The sequence below is a fragment of the Elephantulus edwardii genome, unplaced genomic scaffold (assembly GCF_000299155.1).
Source record: "Elephantulus edwardii isolate Elephantulus edwardi_28Jun2011 unplaced genomic scaffold, EleEdw1.0 scaffold00003, whole genome shotgun sequence".
Lineage (NCBI taxonomy): Eukaryota > Metazoa > Chordata > Mammalia > Macroscelidea > Macroscelididae > Elephantulus > Elephantulus edwardii.
Window position 1 is genome coordinate 37,774,634 of NW_006399753.1, and position 12,438 is coordinate 37,787,071.

Genomic DNA, 12,438 nt, shown 5'->3' on the forward strand with positions numbered 1-12,438 from the left:
TTCTTTCTACCTTCTCATATTTGAGTGCCAAATAAAATACTTGTTCTATAACAGACAGTTGATAAAATATTTGTTTGATTCAGTGGTACCTTTATTATGTAGAATCATGGTTGTTAACATCATATAATTTTTTTTTAAAAATCCAAACAAACAAAAACTCCCTTAACTACAACCTGATTATATTCCTTAGGACACAAATTATCGGAAAGAGAGAGACACCAGTTACTGGCAATAGCATCTTCGTTGTTTGTGGCATCACAGTTAAGAGCACAGCATTTTAAAGAACACACAAGGTATTGTATGTCATTTTAAAGAAATTAAATGAGTTGAAAATGTTAATAATCTTACCTGCATAAAAAAGAGATTAAAAGATCTACTTGATTTTAATTCTGAATCTTGTTGTCTGTTAAAGACATATCATAAAGACAGCTGTTTTAAAATTATAATTTTGCTGTTCAAATGAAGTTTTGGAATCCAGAGATAAACAGGGTTCTGTCTTTTTAATTTGGACATTGTCAAAGATGAGAAAATATTTTGAAACTTAAAGGATTTCTGATCAAGTAGCTTGCAATATTATGTCTGTTTCATTACTTTACCGTCTCAAAGTTTTTTTTTTGTTTTTATAGCTTAAAAAGAAAATTTTATTTCAGATTAGATAAGAGTAACTACAAATAAAATGTATTGAGGGCAGTCTACAAGTGCAGAAGTGAGGTATAAACTGGTATTCTGGCTCTTGCAACCTAGGTTAACTTGTTGGTTCATTTTGTAAATTGTAATTACAGTGCAGTTCTGACACTTGCCTTTGACTTGTCCTCTACAGTGTTGTAGTATAATATACATTTATTGAGTAAGAGTAGCCAAAGAAAACCAAGTTCAATTATAAGAAATACGCAGAGCTCATTTCAGTACAGGCCTTCCCATTCTAAGTAAAAAACATGCTAATGTAATAACTTTGATGAGTTTATAAAGACACAAGCAGACATTTGTTATGTGAAGTATCATTCCTGAGATGATATTTAAGTGCAGAAGATACAGGATTCAGGTCACGGTAGATTTTTGCAGGTATAACAAGAACTTCTGAACAAAGATCAAGAAATAGTTTTTTTAAGCAACTCTTTTTTTTCTCTCCTAAGAGCAACTCTTACACAATAAATTAGATGTTTCAGTAAACAGTGTCAAAAAAGTTTTGAGAAATGTCATGTTGCTGTTGTTGTTATGTGTTGTCAAGTCACCTGCAACTCATAGTGACCCTATGTACAATAGCCCTAAACCCTGCTCTATCCTGTGCCAAACTTATTGCTTCGAACACACCTACCCCATTACCCCAGTCACTGGATCAGTCCATCTCATTGAGGGTCTTCCTCTCCTGCGCTGTCCTTCCAACTCTCTGAAGCATGACCTCCCTCTCAAAGGACTGGCCTCTCCTTGCAGCATGTTCAAAGTATGCCAGACGAAGCTTCAGAATCCTTGCCTCCAAGGAGCAGCCTGCTCCCACCCTCTCTAGGATGGACTTCTTTGTTCTCCTAGCAGTCCGTGGTATATTCAGTACTCTTCTCCAGCACCACAGCTCACAGGCATCAATTCTCCTTCTATCATCCCCAGTCATTGTTCTCCTTTCTGATGCACAGCATGTAATTGCAAAGACTATGGCCTGGATCTCACTGACACTTAATTCCTAAAGTGAAAGGATTATTTATTATGTAAGTGTATCAAACAGGTTCATCCTAGAGAGAGTGAAACCAGTCTGCTCTTTGGAGGTAAGGATTCTGAAGCTTTGTCTGACATACTTTGGACATGTTGCAAGGAGGGACCAGTCATTGGAGAAGGACGTCATTCTTGGGAGGGTGGAGGGACAGCGCAGGAGGGGAAGGCCCTTGATTAGATGGATTGATTCAGTAACTAGGGTAATGGGGTAGTTGTTTCTGAGACAGTAAGATTGACACAGGATAGAACAGGGTATAGGGCTGTTGTATAGGGTCGCTATATAACAATAACAACAACAACATGTACTCCTCAAAATGACTATATGTGAATCATGATGTTGATAAAGTTGTATTCTTCAATTTTCTTTCATTCTTCTTGTTTTCCCACAAGAGGAAGGAGAAAGATTTTAAAAGGATAGAGACTGATGAAACAATCCTGAAAGTACAAATAAGAAATTCAAGTTGTGGGGTGAGGATGGGAGTAGGGTAGGGTGTTAATCATAGGGCATAGAATTCAATGGGTAGGTGGAGTGAAGAAAATGGGAAAGATCTTTTGTGAAAAACAATGTATTCAAACTTTGTAAATAAATAAAAATTTAAAAAAAAATTCAAGTTATCCCTAAAGAATTGCAAAGGAAGTTAAAAAAAAATTGTATACCCTATATATGTGTGTATCAATTTTCTTCTCCTGATGCCATTTATAGCCTTGAAAACCCAATGTCAGGTCTCTGTGAGTCAGACTCAATTTGACGGCAATGAGTGACTAAAATATACATCACTGAGCCTTGTTGGCTTACTGGTTAATGCACTATATTTATAGACATATTTATATCTTATGGAAGGAAGAGAAGAATCTGCTTCCATAAAAATGTACAGCTTTTGAACTCCTATGGAACAGTTGATTGTTTTAGAGTCATTATCAGTTTGAACTGATTCAGTGGCAATGAGTTTGGGCTTTAGAATATGATTTTACTAAGGAAATGCTAGGTGAAAATATTGGTAATCATTGCTGTAGTTCTCGAGAGAAAGTATAAGAGTCTTTACCATATGATTTATTGTTATTATGTCTGATTGATATCTAGGAAGAGAAGAGAGAACATAGAATAGCAAATTACTGAATGACTGGAAGGAGGAAAATAATCAAGAGAAGAATCATGGATCAATCTCTCTCAGCTTGTACTGTCTAGTGTGGTAGTCACTCACCAATGTGACTGTTTATAAATTGGACTAAAGTAAAGTTAAAATCAAGTTAAAAAATTCTATTCCCTAGTAACAGCAGCCACAACCCAAGTGTACTAACAGATCAAAAACAATGCCAGAGGAGAAATTAGAAACTTCATAAATATGTGAGGATTAAACAAAAAATTATGAAATAATCAGCGAGCTAAAGAAGAAATCAAAAGAAATGTCAGACTAAGAGATGAATGCAGATGAAAGTCAAAGATACTAAGACATGGGCTACAGTGAAGATAGTGCTAGGAGGAAAATTGTTTATTATAAATAAATGTATTCTTATAAAACACTTACTACCAAAAAGAATTGTTTCACACTGAAACATTTTAAGAAGTAGCATATAGACAGCCAGTGGCAACAGAGGAAGATCTTTAAGCTACAATGATGACACTGGCAAAAAATAAGGTCCCACATATTTATGGAATACCAGTTTGGTTGTTTCATAAAACAGATGCTACCGTGAACTTGCCTCAGACAGCATAGAGAGAGATCAGTTGGCCTAATGGACAGAAAGTGATGATACCAAGCCAAAAAGGTGGGTAAGTTAGTCTACAACCTTCAGGCTTGTTTTTAATTGTTTTTGGCCAAACATTGCCCTGGTCTGTCCACTTGCTGTACAGAGGTAACTAGTGGTTGCTGTGAAGCTGAACACTGTGACACTGATGTGTCACATGAGATAATGGCTACCCTTGGTGGACAGAGTTTGGTGAGGCTCCCTGAATCAAACAAGCTTGGAAGCAGGAGTGGCATCCACTTCCAAAATAGCTTGCCTCTGGAAACCCTATGAATCTGGACAAAGGATGGAAGTTACGCAGGTGTTCAGGCCTTTTGTTCATAGGGTTGCTATGAGTCATCTACAACTCGATGGCACTTAACAACAACAGTAAAAACAACAACAACCCTGAAAATGCTCACCAGTCTCTGCTAAAAAATTTGGAAAACAGTTACCTGGCCAACTAACTAGAAGAGATCCAGATTTGTCCATTCCCAATAAAGGTAATCCAAAATACTGTGGAAATTATTACAAAGAAAAAAAGAATTTTAAAAAATCTGGGCCATAAGAAGAAAAATGTGGCATCAGGATTGGAGGAGGACTCATCAACAACCTGCATTTTGTAGATGACATAACCTTGCTTAATGAGAGTAAAGAAGACTTGAAATAATTACTAATGAAGGTAAAGAGTACTGTCTTCAATATAGATTGTATCTCAACCTAAAAAAAAAAAATATTATCACCACTTTACTATTAGGCAACATCATGATAGGTAAAGATTGAAGTGGTCAATGGCTTAAATTTATGAGGATCCACAATCAGCACCCATGTCAGTAGCAGTCAGGAAATTGGAAGATGTGTAACATTGGAAAATCCATTGTCAGGGACCTCCTTAAAGTGCTAAAGAGCAAGGATGTCAGTTTTAGGGCTAAAATGTACCCAATCTTTGCACTGAGACCCAGCAGTGACTTTGCATAGTCAATTATTTTTCTTTGGAGAGGAAGACTTTTCAGTTAGCTGTCCAACAGGTGCCGCACTGTGTCAGAAAGGCTCCACTATAAAACCCAACCCATTAAATCAAATTAAAAATCATAGTACCTGCCAGCAGAATCTCAAGGTTATATGCTTAGCAATAGGGAACTCTAGTGGCTTAATGATAAGTAATTCTGCTGCCAACTCAAAGAACATGGTTTGAATCCACCAGCTGCTCTGCTGGAGAAAGGTGCCGACTTTCTTCTGTGTGATATAATGTATTTTAATATCCACTGGAGGATCAACTGTGAGTTGGTTCTAATTTAATATATAGCAACATACTTTCTTGAATCTAACCAGGAGAAAGAAACATGCCAGCATAAGCTGATGAATCTAAATGTCCACAGTAGCATTTTCCATAATAGTCTCTGGAAATAAACTGGAAACAATTTAAATGTACATTAGGTGGTAGATAGATAAGTAAAATAAAGTATATCCATTTAATGATACAATAGGAAGGTGTAAATTGGTAACTGGTACAGCATGTATGAGGCAAAAATATAAAAAAAATATTGAGAGAAAGAAATGCAATTCATCATGACCCTAAAAGACAATGTTGAATTGCCCCATTGGTAGCCGGCCACCACACTGTTTGCCATGGAGTGGCTTAAGAGTTCAAATTGCTAACCTTTTAATTCTCATCTGAGTTCTTTTTTTTTTTTTTAAATTATTTTGTGTGCGTGTACCGTCAAATCAGATCTGACTGGTACAGGAGGATATTGCGCCTCCTTCTCCGGCAGAGCATCTGGTGGATTCGAACCGTGTTCCTCTGGGATTACAGTGCAGCTTCTTGCCACTAGGTCACCAGAGCTCCCCCTCATCTGAGTTCTTAACCATTATGCCACCAGAGCTTCCTAGGAGAAAGAGAGCAGATATAAAAGACTAAAATACTCTTTGACATGATAGGCAATGGCAATGAGATAGTAGTTCCGTGGCAGAATTCTTGTCTGTCCTCAGAAGAACTAGATTAAATTCCTGGCCAATGGTTCTCATGTTCATGCTGCATGCTGCAGAATAGTTTTCATACACTGACCAGACCAAGATAGAGTAGAAGGAAAAGCTCGTCACTATTCCTGAAAATTAGCCAATGAAGCCCCTGTGAATTACACTGGTTAGATTTGCAACTGATGGTACAATGACTAGCCTGTGTTTCGGTCTGCTGTTTCTGGTGTTTTCATAATTTGGGGCTGAGTCCATGCTTGTTTACAACATTAATAGCATCAAAGGGAAACGTATAAAGATAGAAAGATCAGAAGTTCCCAATGCCCTGGAATGGGAGTGGAGATTAGTGCAAATGGGATTTACTGTTCTAAATCTAAATTATGGTGTTGGTTGTCTCTGCTTTGAAAGGCTTATCTCAGTAAAGGTGCGATGTTGTTGTTGTTGTTATGTGCCGTCGAGTCGCCTGCGACTCATACCGACCCTATGTACAACAGCCCTAAACTCCGCTCTGTCCTGTGCCAATCACACTATCTCCGATACTCCCATCCCAATTATCCCAGTCACTGAATCAATCCACCTCATAGAGGGCCTTCCTCTCCTGCGCCGTCCCTCCACCCTCCCAAGCATGATGTCCCTCTCCAAGGACTGTTCTCTCCTCACAACATGTCCAAAGTATGTTAGACGGAGCCTCAGAATCCTTGCCTCCAAGGAGCCACCCGGTTTAACCCTTTCCAGGACAAATCTGTTTGTTTTCCTAGCAGTCCATGGTAGTCTCAATACTCTTCTCCAGCACCACAGCTCAAAGGCATCAGTTCTCCTTCTATCCTCCTTGGTCATTGTCCAACTCTCTGATGCATAACAAGTGATTGCGAAGACCATGGCCTGTATCAGACGCACTTAGTCTCCAGAGAGACACCACTGCTCTTCAGCACTTTGGAGAGGTCCCTAACAGCAGACTTTCCCATGGCAATGCGCCTTTTAATTTCCTGGCTGCTGGTGCCAAGACTGTTGACTATGGAGCCAAGCAAACTAAAGCTGTGTACAATCTCAATCTCTTCACCATCCATCCTGATGCTGCCAATTGGTCCAGTGGTGAGAATCTTTGTCTTCTTGACATTGAGCCTCAAAAAAAAAAAAGGTGCTATAAAAAATGAAAATGGAAACAAACATAGGTACTGTGAAGGGTTTGAAAGAAATAGGGAGAAATGTGAGTAATGTTAATGAGATAGAAGGTATAAGTAAAAATAATAATTTTAGGAGATTGAGAAGAAGGACTTAGCAAAGAGTGGTAAGACTTGGTGGTACCTTCATTGATACAGCAAATGCAAGAAAAGCTTTGAAAGGAAAAGATAGTTTAGTTTTGGAAGTTTAAATTTTAAATTTCTAGTTTTTGTTGTTATGTGCCACCGAGTCACTTGCGACTCACAGGGACCCTATGTACAAGAGTCCTAAATGCCGTTCTATCCTGTGCCAACCTCACTGTCTCAAACATACTCATTCCCACCACTCCACTCACAGAATCGATCCATCTCATCAAGGGTCTTCCTCTCCTGTACCGTCCCTTCACTCTCCCAAACATGATGTCCCTCTCCAAGGACCAGTCCCTCCTTGCAACATGCCCAAAGTAGAGAGGAATTTCTAGAAGCATCATTTTATCCTTTTATCGTAGCTAGCGGTTCAATCCATTGCAGCCTTTTACAACTATTTCTTTTCTAGTGTGTCGTGCCTTTTAAAGGCTTTGGTACTCTTGAATATAGCATTTTACCTGAGAAGTAAGTTCTCAACTTTTAGCTGGAAGTTTTTATTAAAATGTTCTTAGATGAGCAGTTATTTTGAGAGAGAATAATAAATAATCTAGAAAATTCTGGTGGTGTATAAAATAGGGCATTGTTCCGCTAACACAAAAGTTGCACTTCAAATCCAACAGCAGCTCCACAGGAGGAAGGTGTATGATCATCTCCCACACCTCAAATTTGTAGCCTCAGAAAATTGCTGGAGGATCAGCCATGGTGGCCCCAACACAGATGATGATGAGGATGAGTGTGAGTGATATAAGATCATCTACTTCCAGAAGGTCACACTCAATGCCAACTGACTTGTATTTTTTGTTGTAATGTGTATTATTACTTAAGAAGACAATTCTGCATTTGCATAAATGTGGACAATTTCTTGTTAAACATAGAAACCTTTGAAATATTTTAAGAGGTAGTCGTCAGTTACCTATGAGATTTGGTCATGTGTCTTTGTGAATTTTTAAATCAGTCAGAACATATGCTTATGATTCTTATTTAGTGTTACATTGATGTAGAAAATTATTTGATACCTCTTCAGTTATTTAAAACTGAATGGCAGAAAGTGAAGGTGGTTGTGATGAATTTGTTGCAAATATTGTCAGTTCCAGTGTGAGGGTGAATTTAGATAACATTAAAAATCAAGTAGGGTTTGTCCCAAAGGCAGGCATGTAACTTTTTATCCTCCCCCCGCTTTCCTGGAACAACTTTTTTTCTGAAATGGTACTTTGAAAATTAATGTTCTAAAGAATACCTTTTTTTTTGAAACACAGTCTGATGCTTTGTTTTATGACACATAGTGCTGTTATGAATAGTATAAATAGAATCATTCTTTAATGACCACTAAAATATACTGGCTAGGCGAGCTCTGGTGGCTTAGTGGCAGGAAACTGCACTGCAATCCAGAGGTGCGCGGTTCAAATCCACCAGATGCTCTGCTGAAGAAGGAGGAACAGTCGCCTCCTGTACCAGTCAGATCCAATTTGACGGTACACACATAAAACAAAAAAAATAAATGAAAATTTAAAAAAATATACTGGCTAATAATTTTATAAAATAGAACTTCTGAAGCAAGAGTTTCGCATGGACATAGGTAGCTTCAGTGACTCTTAACTTACTTTTGCTTGCTTGCTATAGAGATCCTTGACATCAAAGTTGATTTTGAGTGCTTGAGTATTCATAATTTTGGCCTTGAACTCATGTTTTTTATTATCAGCTTGGTATTAGACTATAAGAGTCACCCATCAGATGTGAAAGCAGAATGCTGTATCAGGGGTGTACCCCACAATGTTTGTGTGTCCAAATCCAGTCACATGCAGCCCTTCTTTTGTGTTGATTTGGTAATTTTTTTGGGGTGGGGTGGGGGTTGCTATTCTTATTTTTCCATTTGCTTTATGTGTGTTACTCTTCCATCATTTATAACTTGGAAAGAGATGTTAATAATAGTGTACCCATATTATTTGGCTAGTAAAAGGACAGCAGTGTACCCTTTAACCTTTTTATTGGAGTGTGGGTGACCGTTTTCAGAGCAAATCAGCTTTCCATTCAATAATTTATACTCCTATTGTTTCATAACATTAGTTGCTATCCCCTCAATAGAACAGAAGTCTCCTCAGTTCTTCTCTATTAGTGTGTACCATAGAATTGGATCTGACTCATAGCCGACCCCAGTGCGTTTTCCGAGACAGTAAATTTCACAGGAGGAGATTGCTCATCTTTCTTTCATGGTATGGATGGTAGATTTGAACCACATGCCTTTTGGTTCGCAATACCCTCTTTACCATTAAACCACCAGCTTTTCTTTGTTTTCATGGTTCCTTTCATACTTCTTACTAATATAAGCACTCTCTCTCTCTTTTTTAATAGGCACTACCCCCCGCCCCCGCCCCGGTACCTGGTTTAAGTCCGTTATTGCTGTGCCAGCTTCTGAAATGCTCGTGAAACACGAGTAAAACCTAAGTATATTTACTTTCTCCTTTCCCCATTGTTATTTCTGCATCAATTATCTTTTTTTGTTGTGTTATTTAGCTTCAGGTATTGTCCTCTACTCAGTAATATGCCATATTACTCAGCCATTCTAATTCCTCATTATTTTTCTGGTAAGCTCTTTGGTAACTTAACACTAAACTTCTAAGAATGGCAGGCTAACACTTCTGGTGGCAGGATGATGAGTGACCAGATCTCTCTTCCCCATTACAAGGCTGATTTACCTTTCTCAATCACTTTGGCCTATTCTAAGAATTAGGCTGCAGGTATGGATCAGAATCAGCTCTTTATTCCCATTTAGAGGTCAATACTCAGGATGTACAGCATGCTGAGGGCATAAACACTGTTTTTTGTTTTCATAAATTAAGAACATTTTGTTATTGTTGTTGTTGTTATGTGCCATCAAGTTGCCTGCAACTCATAGCGACCCTATGCACAACAGCCCTAAACCCTGTTCTATTCTGTTCCAATCTTATTGTCTCCAGCATACATATCCCTGTTACTCCACTGAATGAATCAATCCATCTCATTGAGAGTCTTCCTCTCCTGCACTGTCCCTCCACCCTCCCAAGCATGGCATCCCTCTCTAAGGACTGGTCCCTCTTTGCAACATGTCCAGAGTATGTCAGACAGAGCTTCAGAATCCTTGCCTCCAAGGAGCAGCCTGGTTTAACCCTCTCCAGGGTGAATCTGTTTGTTCTCTTAACAGTCCATGGTACATTCAGTACTCTTCTCCAACACCACAGCTCAAAGGCATCAATTCTCCCTCTATCCTCCCTAGTCATTGTCCAACTCTCTGATGCATAGCAAGTGATTTCAAAGACCATGGCCTGTATCAGGCACACCTTAGTCTCCAGAGTGACATTGTTGTTCTTCAGTACTTTGGAGTGCTCTCTAACAGCAGACTTTCCCATCTTTTAACTTCCTGGCTGCTAGTCAGGAGTATTAGTTGTGGAGTCAAGCAAACTAAAACTGTTAACAATCTCCATCTCTTCACTATCCATCATGATACAACCAATTAGCCCAGTGGTGAGAATCTTTGTTTTCTTGATATTGAGCCTCAATCCATATTGAAGGCTGCAGTCCTTGACCTTCCACAGCAAGCACTTCAGGTCCTCCTCAGTTTCAGCAAGCAGGGTTGTATCATCTGCATGTTTAAAAACACATCTGACCTCATGCGTTTTAGGGAGAAATTTGATTGCAGATATGTAGTGAAGTCCTGTTGGTCTTATAGGAGTTCTAGTGGTGTAGTCCATAGCAAGTTGTGATGCTAACCCAAAAGCCATGTCTCTGATGCTTTGAATTTACCAGCAGCTCCACATGAGAAAGACAAGCAGTCATCTCTCTTGCAATTTACAGCCTCAAAACCCACTAGAGTCTCAGCTGTAAGTTGGTTCCGACTCAATGGCAATTTAAGTTTGAATCATAGTGTATGAATTACATGAAGTCACAGCTTTTACATTCTAGTCTGAATTTAACTGCTTAATTTCCTTATTGATATTTTTACAGAGGTTAAAACTTCAGAAAAAGAAACATTTTTCATTATGATGATGTGACTGAAACTGCTGAAGTCTGAAAGGTTAAGAAAATGAAGCGTTTGCTTTTGTGAAAAATTGCTGTGGTTAGATGGAGTCACTTTATTATGACCACTGTGTACTCATGCTTAGTGGAACATTGAAGATACTGTGGCTGCCTATTGATACAGAGCCTATCATCATTTAACTCATTCAATAATAGTGAATTACACTCACTGGAGTCTATCTGTTTGCAGTCTTTGTATTTACATTTGTATTGTATTTTCATAGTTGAATTCCTCACAAAATGGAGTATCAATTTTCATAGGTATCTTTTTCTTACCTGAGATGTGCAGTTTTCTGTGTTCTCTGTCCCCTTTTACTATTAAAAGCTAGTGATCTTTGTGGACTTAACTTTATAATTCATCTTAAATTATTCTGTTTTCAAATGACAGATATGAGTTTACAGTTTTGAAATATTAAGTTAGTCATTGAACAATAACCACAGAAAGAAATATAAGAGGGGAAAAAGTAGCCACATAAATATAACTCCTAAGGAAAAGCAACTGTTGTTATACATTTGCATAATGACTACTTAATTGCCTTTTGAATTTTTAAAGAAGACGTGTAAAATTATAACACAGTTAACATTATCTGTGAAAATAAAACACAACTTACATATTCGACTGTTTTTATTTAAGTTCTCAGGTCAGGTACTTACTATGATAATGAAGTTTATGCTCTGATTACTATGTATTAAAAAAAGATAATACTTTGTATGTACAGTTACAAATATACATACCATGTCCTTGGGAATGTCTACTTTTATTTAAGCAAATAAATCCTCTGAAAGCAAAGGTCAGGGAGGTATTAATTCAGTCATCATCCTGTAAACTTATCTTACTTATCTGTTACATATTTTAGTTACCCAATATGAAACCGTTTTTTTAATAGTTTAGGAAATCTGTGTAAGATTAAGCACAAAGTATTGATTAAGTGGATAAGGTGGCATATTTGTATATTTATTGTTAAATAGTAGGTTTAAAATATTTTTTTCTTTTATTCCACTATAAGAACTGAATGAAAGACAGAATAGGCTCATTATTGTAGGAGAATTTCTCTGTTCCCTGCAATGATTCCAAAAGCTCTTGCACACTTCATCAGTATTATTGTAATTCTTTGGCTGCAGGATATTTGGCAGCTGTTGCACCCCACTGGCAAATCCTATTCATGCTTCTTTCCCATTCACTATTGCCATTGGAGAATTGATTTCTCTCTCCTCTACCCTAACCTTTCCCAATTCATTTTGGATTGTTCAATGTGAAACATTTTAATTTCATATCATACAGCTATTCAGCTCACAATCCCTTTTTTAACCTGTCACCAGGGTAACAGCATAGCATGCTTTCTTTAGGCAATCAAGTTTTTATTTCACATGCTTAATGTTGCATTAAATGTTTGCATTTTGTTTAACCCTCCCCTTAAAGACTTTGAATTCTAGATATGTTTTATAGGCTAATGAAATCCTTGATTTTCAAATTGAAACTGAATCAGCATTATGACGACATTTATAATAAAATGTCAGGAGATTAATTTACATAATACAAAGATTATTATTAAAAACCCAAGTTAGCTGATCTGTGTAAGACAATTTCTTGTAGGAAAAGGAGGAATATTTGTATATATTTATGCTCAGCTCTGTTCTGAAAAAGGATTTAAGGGTGGCTTAGAGAAAACTGTCTGTG

General features: G+C 37.6%; 1 protein-coding gene across 3 annotated transcripts in view; it reads left to right on the forward strand.

Annotated features, from left to right (window-relative positions):
- The window catches only part of PCCA (propionyl CoA carboxylase, alpha polypeptide), a 577,332-nt gene that overhangs the window by 347,876 nt on the left and 217,018 nt on the right, over positions 1 to 12,438 (forward strand). For all 3 annotated transcript variants that reach the window (XM_006879382.1, XM_006879384.1, XM_006879383.1), the window contains one exon: positions 191 to 293. In XM_006879382.1, the coding sequence (XP_006879444.1) occupies positions 191 to 293 (103 nt within the window). The remainder of the gene's footprint in view (positions 1 to 190; positions 294 to 12,438) is intronic.